Raw genomic sequence first — 18,948 nt, forward strand, 5'->3', positions numbered from 1 at the left:
GATGAGTGGCGCTGACTGGTACGGATCTTTATGTGAAGAGCCCAGTAACAGTAGACAAGAACAGAAACCAGATGCGGTCTTGGGCAAGACAATTTGAGCGTTTATTCCAAGCTGTTTTTGGCCTGATAAAAAAAATTCATGATCCCTTGGGTACAAATCTGTTGCTTTATATGCTCATATGTTTAGATATGAAAAGGCTTCTGTAGATTAAGTGATTACGCAACAAATTGTTTTGTGGATTCATGAAGGAACCTAGAAATTGTCAAGGAGGTTAAATCAGTTGTTAAGGTTTTTTAATATTTATGACTATTTTTGGTTCTTCTTTTTCAATCAAAGAAAAGTTTTTTATTAAAGGAGTTTCGAAAAATTGGAAAAGGGAACTTAACCTATTTAAGGCTAGCCCTTTCTCTCCATGATAACAGTAATTACATTATTTCCAATTTTACAGAAGACTTGTACCTCATTGCAGGAGATCATTAGATCGAAATTTGTAGCCATGAAAACAGTTTACTTATCTATACCATTATATAAAAAAATGAAATGAGGGCATCCAAAGTTTGAATGACATGTCCACCAACGTTCAAATGATGGGGCCATGGGGGTAATTTCATAAATTCACTTGGAAAATCAAATCACCAAGGTGCAGTATAATTCAAGGATTCAGAGTCTCCAATTAGGTGGTAATTAGGTGGTAACTGGAGAGGACCCAATTACCCCCATTCTCAGCACCGATTCTAATTTCAAGGGATAAGATAAGTCCATGTATGATTGTCACTATTATCCTCAAAACCACTATTGTTAAAACTGCTAGTGTGATAAAGGAAATCCTACATGGCATCATCTTATCCTTTGAAGCTGGAATAGAAGGTGAGGACTGTGGTAATTGGATCCTCTCCAATTACGACCTAATTGGAGAGGATACGAATCCATAATTTGAAAGGTAAAAATTAACACTATATGGTGATTTTATAGCACACTAATGGCTGGTTCCACAGGAATAAAAACCTTGAGATCACCGGGTGAAGAGTTTATTAAAATAAATAATGAAGGCTCTGTCTATAGAAGACCCTAGTTTTTTAGTTTAATTTGACCTATACCCCTAAATCTTAATGTTTTCAAAGTTCTTTGAGTTAGAAATTTGTTATTAAAAAACCACAATGACAATAAATTATTATCACTGCGACCCCAAATTTATTTTAGTTTTATTTTAGACGAATAACTATTGATATTTTCAAATTAAAGCACAAAATGAATTTAAGTCCCTTGAGTTATAGGTGCTTATATAAACTTAGGAAACAACAATAAGGAAGTATTTAGGATTGACTATCTGAATCGTATCGTTCTATTCAGTTACAGAATGAGCTAAAATCATAATCTTATATTTGGTAAAATCAGAATTTGGCAAAAAAAAGAAAATGAACATATGAGATAAAAGAATTTCTTCATTTTCATTTTTCAAGTCGACCTACTATGTAAACTCATATACTTTCATATTTTGGATTTTTATTTATAAACCCAAGAACTACCCCGTTTTATTTTTAAATCCCCTCACTTTCAAAATCATTGTTAAACCTAATAACCATACTGATTTATGTTTAAACCCACTTTTACACCCTACTGTATAAACTTATATACTTCTTTATACTTTGGATTTCTTTTTATAAACCCGAGTTTTACCATGTTGAATTTTTAAATCCACTCACTCACAAAACCTTCCATAAACCAAAATACCATAGGTAGCATTTTTAAACAAACTCACTCTCAAAATCATTCTTAGACAAATTACCATAGTCAATTATGCTTAAATTTACTTTTCTGTGTTTCATAGTTCTTTATACACTATATTATACATAGCAACTTTCACCCAAAGTATAGCAACTTGCCTATAGAAACTCAAACATAAATATAGAAACTTAAACATACAAAACATAACTAATAATACACAAATTGGATTTAAAAATAAGTCAGTATGATATTTTGGGTTTAAAGTAAATTGAAAGTGGTAGGTTAAAAATAAATCAGAGTGATACTTTGGGTTTATAAATCAAAACCCTTATAGAATACAATCATTACTTTATCAAAAATTAATTTGCATTAAAACAATTTTAAATTTGATTGCAAGACTTTAACTATTTGTATGCTAGTTATAATTTCGTTGCACATATTAAGGTGATGTACATTATTTGAAATTTTTAAGCAAGGGAGATATAGGATGGAATAATTGATTCTTTGAATTTCATGATTTATCTTATACTCACATCTGTTTTTTCCTTTTAAATTTTTTATGAAATAAGGTATTGCATATTTTGCACGTGCATAATTGCTAGTATAAATAAAGATGCATGAGTGTCTCCCCTTTTTTGGGGTTTTGCGGTTTTGGGGGGGCAAGAAATTGATAAAAGTTTACAAATACAATTATAACATGCATATACAGTCATGTACACACACAATTGAAGATGTGCATGTAATCATAATAAGAAATAAAATATGGCATCATGAAACTTGAAAGTTTGTTTTTGAATATTAAAGGATATTGTTCACTTAAGAAATATGATTCCCGTATATTATGTGATTGCATATAAATTTTAAAATGTCCTTGCATGTATACCATAAACCTTTCTTCAAAATTTACAACAGACTCATTGGCATACCTCCTCAATGTTATCGTCCGATAACAAGGATATCTTGACATCTTTGGAAAAATTGGAGATGCATAGAACAATATCTGTGCTAGTTTCTCCTATCTTGTACGTCTGTTCAGTCTTTTTTATACCTGTAGAAGTTTAAAGAACAATTATTTGACCAGCAAAAAGAAAGGAAATTTAAAATAAAAATTTGCACCATGTTAACCTGTCACTTGTCCCAGCTGATACGTCTTTTGCACCATGAAGTAGAAGTCCTTAGGGTCGTTTTTAACCCTAACAAAGCACCCCACAACCTTAACTTCAAATGTCTCAGGATTCTGTAGGAGTTCAAGCATAAGAGACCTTTTCAGATATGCAAGTTTGATATTATCTACTACAATAGCAGCATAACAGCTTCTTGATGGTTCCAGATCCTTTTTCCTGCAATGATTTATTTCTAATCTGGGGGTTTTATAATCTGAATTGGTGCACCGACGCTTCTTAGCAAAAGTTGTTCCTCCATCCTCCTGTGAGCTCAAAGAAAATTCATCACTCGCATCAGATTGTTCTTCTGCAAGATGGCTCTTTACCAAATCAAAGATTTTATGATATTTCAGCTTTTTTTTCCTAAAGAGACTGTGCAAATTCTCGTCTGGAATCACAAGGTTTCTTCTCTTCTTGTTTGGGGGAAAAAGATTTTTCGATTGGGCATAATCCTTTATGATTTCAGTAACATCAATTTGGTTAAGGGGTTTAGTAGCATTTTTGCCGATAGAAGTAAGAAATTTATTTAGTTCCACTGAAGCCCATCCAATAAAAGCTCTTTCCTTTTTGGGTTTCCTTACTTGACTCTTCTTCCTACCTCTTTTCCCCTTTAAACCTTTGAAAAGTGATTTTCCATCATCACAATAATTCTCCAAATCATCTGGTCCTGACATCGATTCTTCGTCATACGGTTTATCATTGTCTGATTCATTCTGAAGATTCTCGCCTCTCTTCAAAAGTGCATCAGCTGCTTGAACATCCACTATGGTAAGCCCTTCCTGGTCCTTTACTATCTCCCAGTAGTCCTTGAACAAAAATTCATATGTTTCTGTATTGCTGAAATCCACCTTTTCCTGAGGACAACAAGACTCTTGTTAATCAAGAAGTGAAGCAAGGCCTAACATATAAAAATCACGACAGGCGTCAATCTAGGCGCACAACATTTATTAATCACAAAATATGTTGAAAAAAAATTCCTACTTAAAAGGGACTGATTCTAATAAGGAGAGAGGATTAGAATCCAATATAAATGAATTACCAGAACAAAAATGGAACTTATTGAATTAAACTGTAACAAAAATTATGAAAAGAAACATCTGTATATTCACAATAATGGCCACAAAACATCTACAACAGATTATTTTAGTTAGGACCAATCATTCTTTTAAATGGTGAAACATCAGAGGAGAACCCGTCAAGAAGAGCAGCGCCTTAGTCCTCAACCAGGGTTCAGCAACATGAATTCTGTCATGATTCAACACTGTAAGGGCCATCTCCTCTGTTAAATTAACAACTACATGTCCTTTTTAACCATCTAAATCCCAATTTGTTTATGTCTACCCTAGTCATGTTTGTTCCATTAACTACATCCCTATAATGCTTCTTAATTGGTGCACCTTGCCACCTCAAACTTCTTAAGGATACTCTCATTTCTTGTTTTATCTCAAATTGCACTTTGTCCACCTCGTTCTCAGATTATCTGCATTCATTTTACACGTTTATAAAAGTAATAGATTCTCATCCATAAAGCATCTGGTTATATAACTGCATAACAAAGTTTTCACTTGCCAAACATTTTCTCAAATTCTTGGGAAGAGCTGCTCACATGGAAAGGGCGCATAAACAACAGTCCATTTGTTTCCTCAGAGGTAATGTTTAAAGGGAATAGCAGGTTGAAGAATACCCTAAGGACCCAGCCAATACGGATTTTCTCTCTCAATGGGATAGCCTGTTGTGCTTGCCACTTCAATGGGATAAGGTGACATAGAACATTATAGAACTACATCTTAAGTCATGACTTATGGATCTTCATTAAAAAAAGTCATGTTTTATGGGTCAAAAAATTACCAGTTAAGGAACAGGTTTCAAATGAGACAGCAGGTGAAATAAAAACATTAGGGTAGATTAGAGATGACTGGTCGTTGACAGAAAGTAGAATAAAAAACTAGTTGCTGAAGAATATATGAATTCAGTAGCAGTTATCACCCCTCAAATATTTTACTAGTACCTAAAACCCCTTGATTCATAAGGGAGCAGGGGTAATCTGCAATCTATCCTTCTCAAAAAAATGATAATTCGGGGGTAATAAGTTCTAACAAAATAGTTGAGGAGTGATGTGTTACTGAAAGTATAGATGAGGGGGCTATCTGCAATTTATATTTGTGATGATTGCTTCGGCAATTGTTACAGCTATCTGTGCATGTGCACGTGTGCACCTGTGTATATGAGAAGGAGAGAGTTTAGGAGCCACAAACATAGAAAAGTTCCTACTAAAGCAGTATAACAAATGGAGCGGACTTATCCAAGCAAAGGACCTACATAAAAGTTTCAGCACAAGTTACAATCTTAACAAGATAAATAAAAATTTTCCATTCATATTTGCAATTGGCATGATGACCTTAAATAACAAAATGCCAAAATAAATGAATGTACACACATGTTATACACACGCGTGCATAAATAGACAAATGGAAATGAGGTGACAGTTCATTTATAGGGTAGTGGTGAGACCATCTTGCTTGTCACATTGGTGCTGGTGGACTCTCTCGCTTTGTATATGAATGGATACACACAGACATGTTAGAAAGATAAACATAAGTTTTTGGGTCATACTCGCACATGCAATACATATTTGAACCATTAAAAATAATAATAAATAATCCATATGTGAATGTGTGCATGCATGTGTTTGTTTTCGTGCGCATGTCCTCATGCGTGTGAACAGGCAGGGATACACTTCTCCAAAATAAATATGACTAGCTACTTGAGGAATCTGAACATAGTATAACGCATTCAAAAAAGAAATTAAATAAAAAGAAGTCTCATTAAAAAAGCGCACCCCATCAGAATCAACAGTTTCATCTTCTTCTATCATTCTGGCCAACCTTAAGCAATTAATGCAGAACCCCTTACTCTTTTTCACTTGTACAAACTCAGCAGATTTAACACATGATTGGCAGTAAGAGGTTGGGCAGCAAAAACAGTGGAAAGAAGAGATGTCCCCACAGTTGCATGAATGCCAACCTGCCAAATTAATTACACAGATCTATTAACAGCTTTAATATTGCCTAATCAATTATAGTAAAAAAAGAAGGTTGCAGAAATAGGAAATATGAATAGTAAGAAGCATGGGATAACAGCACCATATAAGAAGTTGCATGATTATTTATGTTAAGCCTAGAGTTGCAGACTTGTATGTGCCTGTAAAGCTCAGTGATTACAAGATGCAACTCCATGCATGTCTACAGATTCTATTAAGGTGTAGATGGTCTACTGAAAAGTGAAAGTGAAGGGAAAGTTTACTTTTACATTTTGAGCACTAAAGCAATACAGAATTTTAAAGATGTTGTCAGTTAGTGAATATCAGTTTCACAGGACACGCCATATGATAGGAGGGTTCTTTTCATTGAACTTCCTGGAATTGCATTGATTTCTCAATGTCATAGAAAACCCCGGAAGTACATCTTTGTCACATAGAAGAGAATAGGAAAGGGTGGCAATAGAAGGCATGATCCCAAGAATTTTCATCTCTTGGGAAAGAGTAACTTCCTGGAACTGTATGTATGCTATGGTAATCCAAATTTGTGACCTATCAATTACTCCATGGTACTTTCCATATTAACATAAATAAAAAGTTTTCTGTAACAGTCTTTAGTAACTAAAGAAAGGTGACTCGTTTTAATAATTAGTAGATCATGAAACATTAACTAGCATATACTTTGAACCAAATAAATGCTAAACTAGGGAGATATATGAAAAATATCCTACCGCAAGTCCAGGACTCATCATCCCCCAAAAAAGACTCATCTTTGTCCACACAATTTGGATGGTAAGCTTTAAGGCACTTCCTACAAAAAGAGACATAATAAAATTTAAGAATAAGATATAGTGCCAAACCCAAAATGCACTTTGGCTACATTATAAAACGAACAGAAAGAAAGGAGAGGGAGAAAAGGCTTGTTTCAGTTAGCTTAAGGAAGGGAGAACAGAAGAGAAAGCTCATACAGCTGAACCAATAAATAGGCAACTAAAGCAAGCTAGCTTTAAAGCACATGTGCAGTAAATATCCTTTACAGAATTCTTTTAGCTCTATAATTTATTACTATCAAGCAATGTTATTGCTTAACAAACTCCCTTAAGCACGCAAAATCAGGTAGCTTTTGAAAAATTGATGCGGTTCAAAATGATCAATGAAATATATATTTAAGTTTTTACCAGTTCAGGAGCATTCAAGTAGATCAATCATATTCAAGTAGATCAATCATAAGTACCATTTGCATGAGCATCCTTACAGTTATTTGTGATCATAAGACCGACAGTAATTGATACGAATTACTTCCCGAGAAAAAATGTTACTAGTTACTTTAAAACTTCTTAAGTCTGCACTACTTATGAATGATGTGCACGTGAATGACTATTATATTTGTATGACTAATACGACGCTACATCACATCATGGAATTCTAACAGATGTAAAACAATTCCTGCATCTATCTTGCCCCAATTGTTGGACACCATGACTCGCTAGAATGCTTCCATATGTTGATTCTGATTCATTATAGCATAGTGTTATCATCCTCAACACATACGAAGGTTCTCCAAAAACATGAAAGACTAGAAAATGCCACTGAAGATTGTGGTGTTCTGATGAGTGCTCAGGTCAAGATCTCAAAGAAGTCAAACTACTGCTTACATGTGAAATCAAACATCCGTTGCTCGCATCGTTTTCCACCTTCTAGAATGTTTACTTATATGCATATATCAAATGAGATTCCAAGTTAAAGAGAGATTGTTCCTGACATTTGCCCATTTCGAATACAACGGCTATGGAAAGTCCAATTAGTTTGCACGTAAATTTTCTAATTGGTAAGGTTAAGCCATTACTTTTTAGTTATCTAATTTTCCAATTCATTTGGTTAATTTATGACTTTTTAGTAATCTTAGAAGAACATTTTCTTCTTTCTATTATATCTATTATAGTATGCTCCATTTTTATCCCTCAACTATCATTTTGTCATATAACTCATGCTACTTCTTTCAACTTTGTATTTAAATATTTTTGGAATAAAGATATATAGGAGTGTATATTTGGATAGAAGTCTAGTAATATTTTCCCTGACTTTCATCAAATAACAGCCTTGTGGTAAAATTAGTCAAGTTCTTCTAGCAAACTATTAGTATTGATCAAGGATTACTTAGCATTTCTTTGTTAAATGCAAGCATTTGTTTTAGATATCCCTGGCATGGCCGTTGCGTCGTTGTTTTATAAGGCTTGCCACGAAATAATATGGTCTTGATATAATTTACCACTTTTGGCAATTTTTGGGCGACATATCATAATTTCCCAATATATCATGACATTTCGGCCTCAAAAAAATTGGCCAAAGTATTGCAACATCAACTTGGGCTTTTATTTGTTTTAAAAGATTCAGTTTGATTTATAGTTGAATTGAGGTATAAGTAAATAAATATGCACTTATTTAAATAACCGAAACAAGAATTAGGGCTCAACTGAGACCAATTTCTTTTTCCACAAAGTTTTACAAAAGATGTCACGTCTCTTCACAGTTTCATTCTTTGACGCATCAAGTATGAATATCTATGGTAATATATATACACATTATTTCATATGACACCCTGATTTGTCATCTCCGATATAGCCCCAATATCCGCCATGTGATATGGAATTTTTTCCTCCGACATGCATCCAATATCTGACATTCAGAACACTTTACTCAAGTGTCCATACCCTAATATAAATATATCTGACTCTAGTTTAGAAAAATAAAAGTAAAAAGTGCATTAAGTCAAAACATTTTTGTACTTCTTTGGTGAGCCGTGAATGAGCTACAGAACCATACGGAGGACATCTGAAACCTGAAAGTTTAAAGAACAAGATAAATACCCGAAAAAAATACATTCCACCAGTTCAACAAAAATTACAGAAATCGCCAATATAAAATTTTGATGGATAGCCAATAAGCAGAAATGCTCACTTAAAGCAATGCAGTGAGTTGAATACGAAGAGGGGGAAGATGAGCCCACTTATAATCGCATCTGCGGAGATGACCTCCATCTTTACAAATGAATCGGTAATGCTTTTATGTTAACTTATGCTACTTCTTCCGATTTTGCATCTAAATATGATTTGAAGAGAAAAAAATAACAGTACTGTATATGGATAAAAGTCTAGTGGTATTTTCCTTTACTTTCTTCAAATAACAATCATGTGATAAAATCCCAAGCTCTACTAGCTACGTAATTAGGGATTAATAAGCACTTATTTGTTAAGCTCAAGTATCCGTATCCTGGTATATATACAACTGACCCAAGTCTAGAAAAACCAAAAATAACGTCAATTATTAACTTATAGCTTTTTTCTTCTTGTTTGGTGAATGAGCTACAGAATTGAAATAAAGATTCGTTCCATCAATTCAACTGAAATTACAAAAATAGCAAGATGAAATTTTGATCGATACCCAATACCCAGCAGTGCTCACTAAAAGCAAATGCAGCAAGCTGAATAAAAAGAGGAAAAATGAGCTCGCTTATAATCGCAGAGGCGAAAAGGCAGAATCTGACATTTTAGAGTTTAAAGAACAATAGCATTACTCAAAGAACCCATTCTACCAATTTAGGGAAAAAATTACAAAAAACACCAAGATGGGATTTTGATCGATGCCCGATACTCAGCAACGCTCACTTAAGAAGAGGGGGGGGGGAAGATGAGCTCACTTAAAATCGCAGACGCGAAGAAGGCCTCCGTCTTTGCAAATGAAGCAGTAATCCTCCGAGATTTCGTCCTCCTTCCACTGATCTTTCTTCATTTGGTCGGAGGAGAGAAATCGACGGAGCAACTCCCGTAACCCACTAACTTAGATAAATCATCGACCTCGAATTTGTTGCCCCTCTCTCTCTCTCTCTCTCTCTCTAATACTTTGAGTGAGAGAGCCGACAGAGCTCTGGAAAAGGGGTTTGGATTCTTTCACAAGTCGAAAAGACCAAGCCATTTGTGAGTACAACCGTTTATTATGTTATTAATGGCTGTGATTTTTCTTTGAGTGAAGAAACGGGTGCTCGGGACCACGGAGAGCGAAAAATAAATGTGCGCCTCGCTTTCAGTTGACCGGAAATAAAACTACAAATATAAATGGACAATTTTCAAAACCAACCTATTTAGAAGCTTAATTTCAAAAACTCACCTATTTTTAAATTATTTGTTAAAATCGACCTAGTTTCAGCGAGTTGGCTGAAACTAGGTCAATTTTGACGAAAAACATTACAAAACTTCACCGGACTTCAAGTCCCGTGAAGTTTAAGCCCTCGATAATCAACTTGGTTAGGGGGTATATAATTTCACGGGACTTGAAGTCCCGTGAAATTTTTTATTACCGCTAACTTCACGGGACATCAAGTCCCGTGAAGTTTCGAGCGGGAATTCAGCCGGTAACTCCATGGGACATGAAGTCCCGTGGAGTTGTGACTGGGCCTATATAAGGCCCACACGACTACATTCACGGGACTGCATTCACTCTCTCTTCCTCTTCATTCCCTAACAAACCCTAGACCCCTATTGCCGCCGCCTTAGCCAGCCATCACTGTCGGTGATCGATCCCGCCGTCGTCACCATCGGAGTTGACCAGAATTTAGAGCATCGACAAATTTTAAATAAAATCTTGAAAAAAAAAATTCTCCTAATATTTTATATATTCTCACTATTTCATACTAATAACCTGTTTAAATTTAGATTTTAAAATAACTTTTGAAATATTTATGAATTTTGGGAAGAAGAATTAAAGAAATTTGTGTATGAAGTTAGAGGGAAAATTATCAAAAATTGTAAAAGATAGTGTATTATAAAGGTTACATTTGGTTAAAATTATGGATGTCTAAAATTGATATTAGAGGATTTAATGGTAAATAATATTTTTTTGTGTTTTTCGTGTATTATTGATATTAGATTTTTTTTACTCTTCAAAAGTAATGATGAACGATCGAATCGTAATTCATTGTTCATATGATGGAAAGATTAATTATCATGAGAATAATATGTATGTGTATGAAGGATGTGTGACGAAGCCGTTGTTTATATCAAAATCATATGAAAGTACCCTAGAGGGGGGGTGAATAGGGTAATGCTAATCTAATCTGATTACGATGCTAAATTAAAACTTATAAGGCAATATCCTAACAATATGATATACAAAAAGATATACAAGGATTAACAATGAGACAATAGGCGATATAAACACAAGCACAAGATGTAAAGAATAATAGTGCGCTAAAAACAATCGCAAACACAAGATATGATCACGGAGTTTGGTCAACCCTTGACCTACGTCTTCGCTCCTCACCTCGAGGAGATCTCTACTATAACTCAAGAACTACATAAAACGGTTTTCAAAGATCACCGATAATTTTTATAATGCACACGATGTCAATCAGACAAGCTACACTTCTGTAAGTGTTGGACTACCCGTGTCACCTTTCTCAAGTGTTTGGAATTACAACATTTTCCTAGGATTTACAACCAACCCACTCCTCTTGGAATTGACCCCGATCTTTCCCAACCACTTCTCTAAGTGTTCTTGTGTATTACAACGTGTTTAACAATAAGTGTGAATATAGATTTTATTCTCTAAACAGATGAGAACGAAAATATAACTCACTCTCAATGAAACAATCTCACAACCTGATTATACTAGATGTGAAATACTTAAGCTCAAGTGGGTGTGTGTGTGCGTAAATAATGAGTGAAACGAAATCAAACTCAAATAAATCTAGCTTATATATATGAGAATCAAAATATAGATTAGCTAGAGGAAGAGTTTAGAAAACTTCTCCAAAATAAGAAGAGATAGAGATTTGCCGATGAACGCTTCAAAACCGAAATCAAGATCCTTCTGTGTAAAACTCTTTTTCACATAAACAAACACACTTTCTTTCTCAAAAACGTGCAGCCAAAATGGCAAAACTTTCTTGTATTTTTCTTGGTTTAAAAAATAAGTCTCGAGGATTATTTATAGCCTCTCAAACAGATCAAATCAAAAACTAGCTGTTATAAAAAAAAGACATAATCAGTCGATTGATAGGTATATCGGTCGACTGAGAATTTTGACCGTTGGCTAATTCTGGAAAAAATAAAACAACGTCGATCGACTGATTTAATTAGTTGGTCGACTGGTCGACTGACATAGATATTGCTGTAGAAATTGCTTCTGGTAAGTCGACTAAAAAACTTGGTCGGTCGACTGGAAAAAACTGTTCGGTCGACCGATTTAAATAGTTGGTCGACTGATCAACTGAAATAGCAGTTGCTATAAAAAACAGCCTCTGCCAAGTCAACTGGTTCGATTATTCAGTCAACTGAAAACAGAAACAACAGATACTTGAATTTGCTGAAAAGTTGATTTTCTAAATTCCATTTAAAATAATAAAATAATTCTAAAAATAGTAAAACTTGGGAAAATATTTATACCTATGAAATAAATATATTAGAAGAGGAATTTCTAAAATAGCATTTCCCATTTGTGAAAACTTATTATTTTGCAAAACATACGAAAATGTTAAATATGATTTCATAGATTAACAAAATCGTCAAAAGGACAAAATCGTTGAATACTTGATTCTGATGAAATCATTTCAAACAAGTTTTGATATACTTTTAAATGGATCAATAGATGTAAATAGTACAATTAAGTCTATAATCCAAAAACATGTTATTTTCCCAAAAAGACGTATAATACGATAAATCAAAATAATGTGTATGTACGTGTATGGTTTGAGCTCTAAGTATAAACACATAAAGTAAAACACCTAAACTAACAAACACTATACCCAAGCTAATAATCTTCGTGAAGCTTGATCTTGGTAGTAGGGATGAAGCGCGATAGTATGTCTTTGATTTGAATGGTGTGACACACCTGGGTTCACACAAGGTTGCAGTCCAATGTGAAACCAGGAATGTCATCCATGTCATGCACCAACACCGTACAACAACACGTTTCATCATCATAATTACTATCTCTCTAGTAGAAACGAATAACAGGTGTAGGTACAAAATATGCATATGAATAATAAAGAAGTACAATGAACAAGATGATCACAAAACAAATGTACAAATAACCATCATCAAGACCCAACTGAAAATAGAATGAAATCTCTGAAACTGAATCAATGTAATATGTCTTAATACATAGAGTCAAGTAAAATCCTACTAAGGCACTCAGCCTTTACAAAAATAAAATACGACTCTAATGTCTGAAGGTAAACAACTACTGTGGAGCTCTGAAAATAACTACAAATATAATAAAATGGATGGGAGCTACTATGCATCTCCATTAACATGCAACTCTCTGTGCGTCTGACTCGCTGTCTGAAAAAAGGGGAAAACAATGAGCGTCAAAACGCTAACGAGATCATCTCCACCGCCACTAGGGGAAAGGGGTAGGAGTATATAAGAAAATACGGTTAGTACATATAGGTATAAAATCATGGGAAAAATGCTTCCAGCCCCCAAAAGCTAAGGAAACGTGCTTTCCACCCCCCAAGACTTTATCAACGGGTGTTTTACCCCCAAAAATAAAGATTATGTTCTCTGAGCCCCCAAAACACAAAACCCAAGACATTAAAATATGTGAAGACCATAATACCCTTCTCTCTCTCTTTCTTTTTTTATTAAAATATGATGAGTATTATTTTATTATTTTCGTTTTCTCTCTCTCTCTTTATCATGAAGTATTGAGATGATAGTTGAAATGATTGATGAGGATTATTTTATTATTTTTGTTTTTTATTATTTTGGTTGTTTGTATTGGGAGATTGTTAAAGTTATGGGTTAGTTGTTAAGGTTACGAATTAATTGTTAATGTTACGGGTCAATTGTTAAGGTTATAAATCCTCTCTCTCTCTCTCCTTCTTTTTTTTATTAAAATATGATGAGGATTATTTTATTATTTTTGTTTTCTCTCTCTCTTTATCATGATGTACTAAGATGATAGTTAAAATGATTGATGAGGATTATTTTATTATTTTCGTTTTTTATTATTTTGGTTATTTATATTGGGAGATTGTTAAAGTTACGGGTTAATTGTTAAGGTTACGAATTAATTGTTAATGTTACGGGTCAATTGTTAAGGTTATGAATCCTCTCTCTATCTCTCTCTCTCTCTCTCTATCATGATGTTTCTTTGATGATATTGAAATGATTAAAGAGAATTATTATTTTATTATTTTCGTTTTTTATTCTTTTTGTATTTTTAGAATATTCGTTGTTGAGGATAATGGTTGGTTGTAAAGGTTATGCATTGATTGTTAAGGTTACGGGTTGGTTGTTAAGGTTACGGGTTTGTTGTTAAGGTTATAGGTTTGTTGTGTAGGTTACGGATTTGTTGTTAAGGTTACGGGCTTAATTGTTAAGGTTACAAGGTTTAATTATTAAGGTTACGGGTTTAATTGTTACGGTTACGGTTTATTAATTGTTAATGTTATGGTTTAATTGTTAAGGTTACGGGTTTAATTGTTAAGGTTACGGGTTTAATTAAGGTTATGAGTTTAATTGTTACGGTTATGGGTTTAATTAAGGTTATTATGTGTTTGTTGTGTAGGTTATGGATTTGTTGTTAAGGTTACGGGTTTAATTGTTAAGGTTACGGGTCAATTGTTAAGATTATGGATCCCTTCTCTCTCTCCCTCGTAACCTTAACAATTAAACCCGTAACCTTAACAATTAAACCGTAACATTAATAATTAAACCGGTAACCTTAACAATTAAACTCATAACCTTAACAATTAAACCGTAACCTTAACATTTAAACCGTAACCTTAACAATTAAACTCGTAACCTTAACAATTAAAACCGTAACCGTAATAATTAAACCCGTAACCTTAATAATTAAAACCGTAACCTTAACAATTAAACCCGTAACCTTAACAATTAAACCCGTAACCTTAACAATTAAACCGTAACCTTAACAATTAATAAACCGTAACCTTAACAATTAAACCCGTAACCTTAACAATTAAACACGTAACCTTAACAATTAAACCTGTAACCTAAACAATTAAGCCTGTAACCTTAACAACAAATCCATAATCTACACAACAAACCCATAACCTTAACAACAAACCCTTAACCTTAACAACCAACCCGTAACCTTAACAATCAATGCATAACATTTACAACTAACCATTATCCTTAACAACGAATATTCTAAAAATACAAAAAGAATAAAAAACAAAAATAATAATTCTCTTTAATCATTTCAATATCATCAAAGAAACATCATGATAAAGAGAGAGAGAGAGAGAGAGAGAGAGAGAGAGAGAGAGAGAGGATTCATAACCTTAACAATTGACCCGTAACATTAACAATTAATTCATAACCTTAACAATTAACCCGTAACTTTAACTATCTCCCAATATAAACAATCAAAATAATAAAAAATGAAAATAATAAAATAATCATCATCAATCATTTCAACTACCATCTCACTACTTCATGATAAAGAGAGAGAGAAAACAAAAATAATAAAATAATCCTCATCATATTTTAATAAAAAAAGAAGGAGAGAGAGAGAGAGAGGATTCATAACCTTAACAATTGACCTGTAATATTAACAATTAATTCGTAACCTTAACAATTAACCCGTAACTTTAACAATCTCCCAATACAAACAACCAAAATAATAAAAAACAAAAATAATAAAATAATCCTCATCAATCATTTCAACTATCATCTCAATACTTCATGATAAAGAGAGAGAGAAAACGAAAATAATAAAATAATGCTCATCATATTTTAATAAAAAAAGAAGAAAAGAGAGAAGGGTATTATGGTCTTCACATATTTTAATGTCTTGGGTTTTGTGTTTTGGGGGTTCAGAGAACATAATCTTTATTTTTGGGGGTAAAACACCCGTTGACAAAGTCTTGAGGTAGGAAGCACGTTTCCTTAGCTTTTGGGGGCTGGAAGCATTTTTCCCTAAAATCATTCATAATACACTAAGTAAAAATTGATATTTAGAAATACACAACACGAGAATTAGTACGTCGAGTGAAATAATACAAATAAGGAAACTCTCATGTATATACCATGTCTCAAATTGTGAATCGTTAAATACCAATTCCAACCCTATGAATGAAAATAAAACACACCAAAAAAACTATAACTCCTAACCTCAACCATAAAGAACCAATGTCAAAATCTTGAACTACCCTCGGGTAGTTGGCGCAATTGAATTACCCTAGAGGGTGGTGAATAGGGTAATATGCTAATCTAATCCAATATTAATACCAATTTAAAACTTATTAACAATTGTATCCTAGCAAGTATGATATTCAACAACTTATTTGTGCAAGGATATGTAATTAACACAAGAGTGAAATAAACATGAAACAAGATAAACAAGATAGTGAGCAAAAGGCAATGCAAACACAAAGAAAATGATCACGGAGTCCGGTCCTTCCGACCTACGTCTCCGCTCCCCACTCTCGAGGAGAAATTCACTATCTCAACTAGTTTTCCACGTTCACCGAAAACGTTTACACCTCACAATTTTAATTTTCTAGCTCACCGAAAACTATCACAATCACTCACACTTGCAACTACACAATACACCTTCTAGTGTTGGCCTATCCCGTGTCGCCTTCCTCAAGTACTCGGAACTACCATCTCTCTCTAGGCTTTACCACCGACCTCACTCTTCTTGGAATCGACCACGTCTTGTTGGGTCCTTTTGTTTTGATGATGTTTAACAAATAATTTACCACTAATATTGTTTGTCTATTGTTTGTATTTTTATATTTATTCTAGGCAAACAACGTATTGGAGGATGGATGGAATCGAGCATTCACGATCATATCCAATGGAGGTTGGCGGAATAGTGGTTGAAGCCTATGCAATTCAAATTGAAGATCCAAGTTTAAGCTTCATCCACACAGTTTACCAAGTCGTGTTTATTGAAGACCTTCATCAAGCTTGGGTATATAGTTTATAGTATTTGTAGTATAGGTTTATACTTGTGTGTTAATACTTTAAGCTCATATTAATCACACACATGTATTTGTTGATTTTATCAAAATATAGGTATTTTTGTAAAAATATTGTTTTATTAGTTTATAGACTTTAATATCAGTTTATAGATATTTTATTAAGTCTATAAAATTATTTTATAAAGTTTCAAAACATGGTTTAGTCAAAATGACAAAACAAGTGTTGTTCATTTTTATGTTTTGGACTATTTTAAAAAATAAAGAGATTTCTCATTTCTCATTTGGGATGTGTTTTTTGAAAACTAGTTTTTGTAACATGTATATTATCATGTTTACAATCATTTTTCAAAGTTTTACATTTTTCTGATTTTATTTGCTATTTTTACAAGAGGTTTGAAAATTAGATTTTTTGTTTTAATCAGGCCGATACAGTGTTATCAGTCGACTAATGAATGTGTTTAGTCGACTGAAGAAATCATCTGGAATAACAAAAAATTGCTGTTTTGTTTTAGTCGACTGATCAGTCGACTAATGAGGTCATCAGTCAACTGATAAGGTAGTCAGTCGACTGATAAGCTGTACAATGCCCCTAACGGTTAGCTCATTAGTCGATTGATGAAAACTGTAAGTCGACTGATGCTATAACGGCTAGTTTTTTTTAGCATTTGTCCTGATTTAGGTTTTTGGACTTTTTGTATTGATTTTCTTGTGTCTTGGGGTCTCTATAAATACCCCTCATACCTCAGACCAAAAATCATTCAAAAGAATGTTTTAAACAATTTTACAAGGTTTTAAGTTTTGTTTAAAAGTGTTTAAGAGTTTGTTTGAGTTTAGTTTGTGAAGCAATTTTCACAAGAGCAAAGAGGAGATCATCCTTTGGTGTTTGAGTATTCACTCTTCTCCCTCTCTCTTGTTATCATAGAGAAGTTTTCCTAAACTCTATTTCTAGCTATTTATTGTTTTGTTCATAATTTCCATAAGCTAGATTTAAATTGAGTTTGGTTTGATTTTGTTTTATCAAATCTTATTGTTACACACACCCACTTGAGTTTTTAGTATTTTCATACATAGTATAATTTGGGGTGTGAGAGATTGTAACCTTGAGTTGCGCTTAATTGAGTTCTCACATTGTTTAGAGAACAACCATTTGTTGTGAGCTATTATTGTGAGATTCACTTTGTATATACTAGTACACAAGAAGGAGTGTGTGGTGAGAGATGGGATCATCCCAAGAGGAGTGAGCTAGCTAGTAATACCTAAAGAGAGGTTATAATTCCTAACACTTAAGGGAGACACAGGCTAGAGACCAACACTTGAGGTGGTAGTTAGTGTGTTTACATTGTGAGTGATTGTAAAGTTTTCGGTGAGCTAGAAAATCGAGTGTGAGGTGTATACGTTACTCGAGTGAGCGTAGAAAACCAGGTTGTGATAATGGAGATCTCCTTGAGGTGAGGAGCGGAGACGTAGGTCGTGGGGACCGAACTCCGTGATCATACCTTGTGTTTGAGTTTGGATTGGCGCACTTATATTTTTGTTCATCTTTATTACCATTCTCTCATTGTATATTTCATCCACTATATTATTTATATTTTGTTTACCCTTGTGATATTTGTATATCCTTATATATATATCTTGTTGCATATCATATTTGCTAGGATATTTGTTAGTAAGTTTTTAATTGGCATTTAAATTGGATTAGATTAGCATAAACCCTATTCACCCCCCCCTTCCCCCCCCCCCCCCCACCCCCTCTAGGGTTCTTTCCTAGTGGCATTAGGGTGCTTTCACGTCTCTCACCACACACTACTCTCAGTGTCCTTGTGTAGTACAATGTGATCTCACAATTAAGCACAATAACAAATGTTTATTCTCTAAACAAGGTGAGAACTCAATTAAGCCCACACTCAAAGTTATACTCTCACAACCCCAATATACTATGCATGAAAATACTTAAGCTCAATTGGGTATGTGTAAACAATGAGTATATATAAAATCAAAACTAAACTTAATGTAGAATCTAGCTTAATGAAAAGATAATCAACAACAAATGTGAATACAAGCTAAAAATT

At 33.6% G+C, this 18,948-nt stretch overlaps 1 protein-coding gene across 3 annotated transcripts in view; it reads right to left on the reverse strand.

Moving 5' to 3' along the window:
- LOC109837975 (uncharacterized protein At5g08430-like) overlaps positions 1-9,855 on the reverse strand; it is a 49,283-nt gene extending 39,428 nt beyond the window's left edge. For 2 of the 3 annotated variants that reach the window (XM_020406373.1, XM_020406372.1), the window contains exons 1-5: positions 9,623-9,854; positions 6,657-6,736; positions 5,728-5,912; positions 2,851-3,742; positions 2,652-2,773 (exon numbers count right to left, since the gene is read on the reverse strand). In XM_020406373.1, the coding sequence (XP_020261962.1) occupies positions 2,652-2,773; positions 2,851-3,742; positions 5,728-5,912; positions 6,657-6,736; positions 9,623-9,714 (1,371 nt within the window). In that variant the 5' untranslated portion in view covers positions 9,715-9,854. Of the gene's footprint in view, positions 1-2,651; positions 2,774-2,850; positions 3,743-5,727; positions 5,913-6,656; positions 6,737-9,622 lie in introns of all 3 variants that reach the window. The other variant, XM_020406374.1, reaches the window with a different exon arrangement.

Source organism: Asparagus officinalis, chromosome 4 (assembly GCF_001876935.1).
Source record: "Asparagus officinalis chromosome 4, Aspof.V1, whole genome shotgun sequence".
Lineage (NCBI taxonomy): Eukaryota > Viridiplantae > Streptophyta > Magnoliopsida > Asparagales > Asparagaceae > Asparagus > Asparagus officinalis.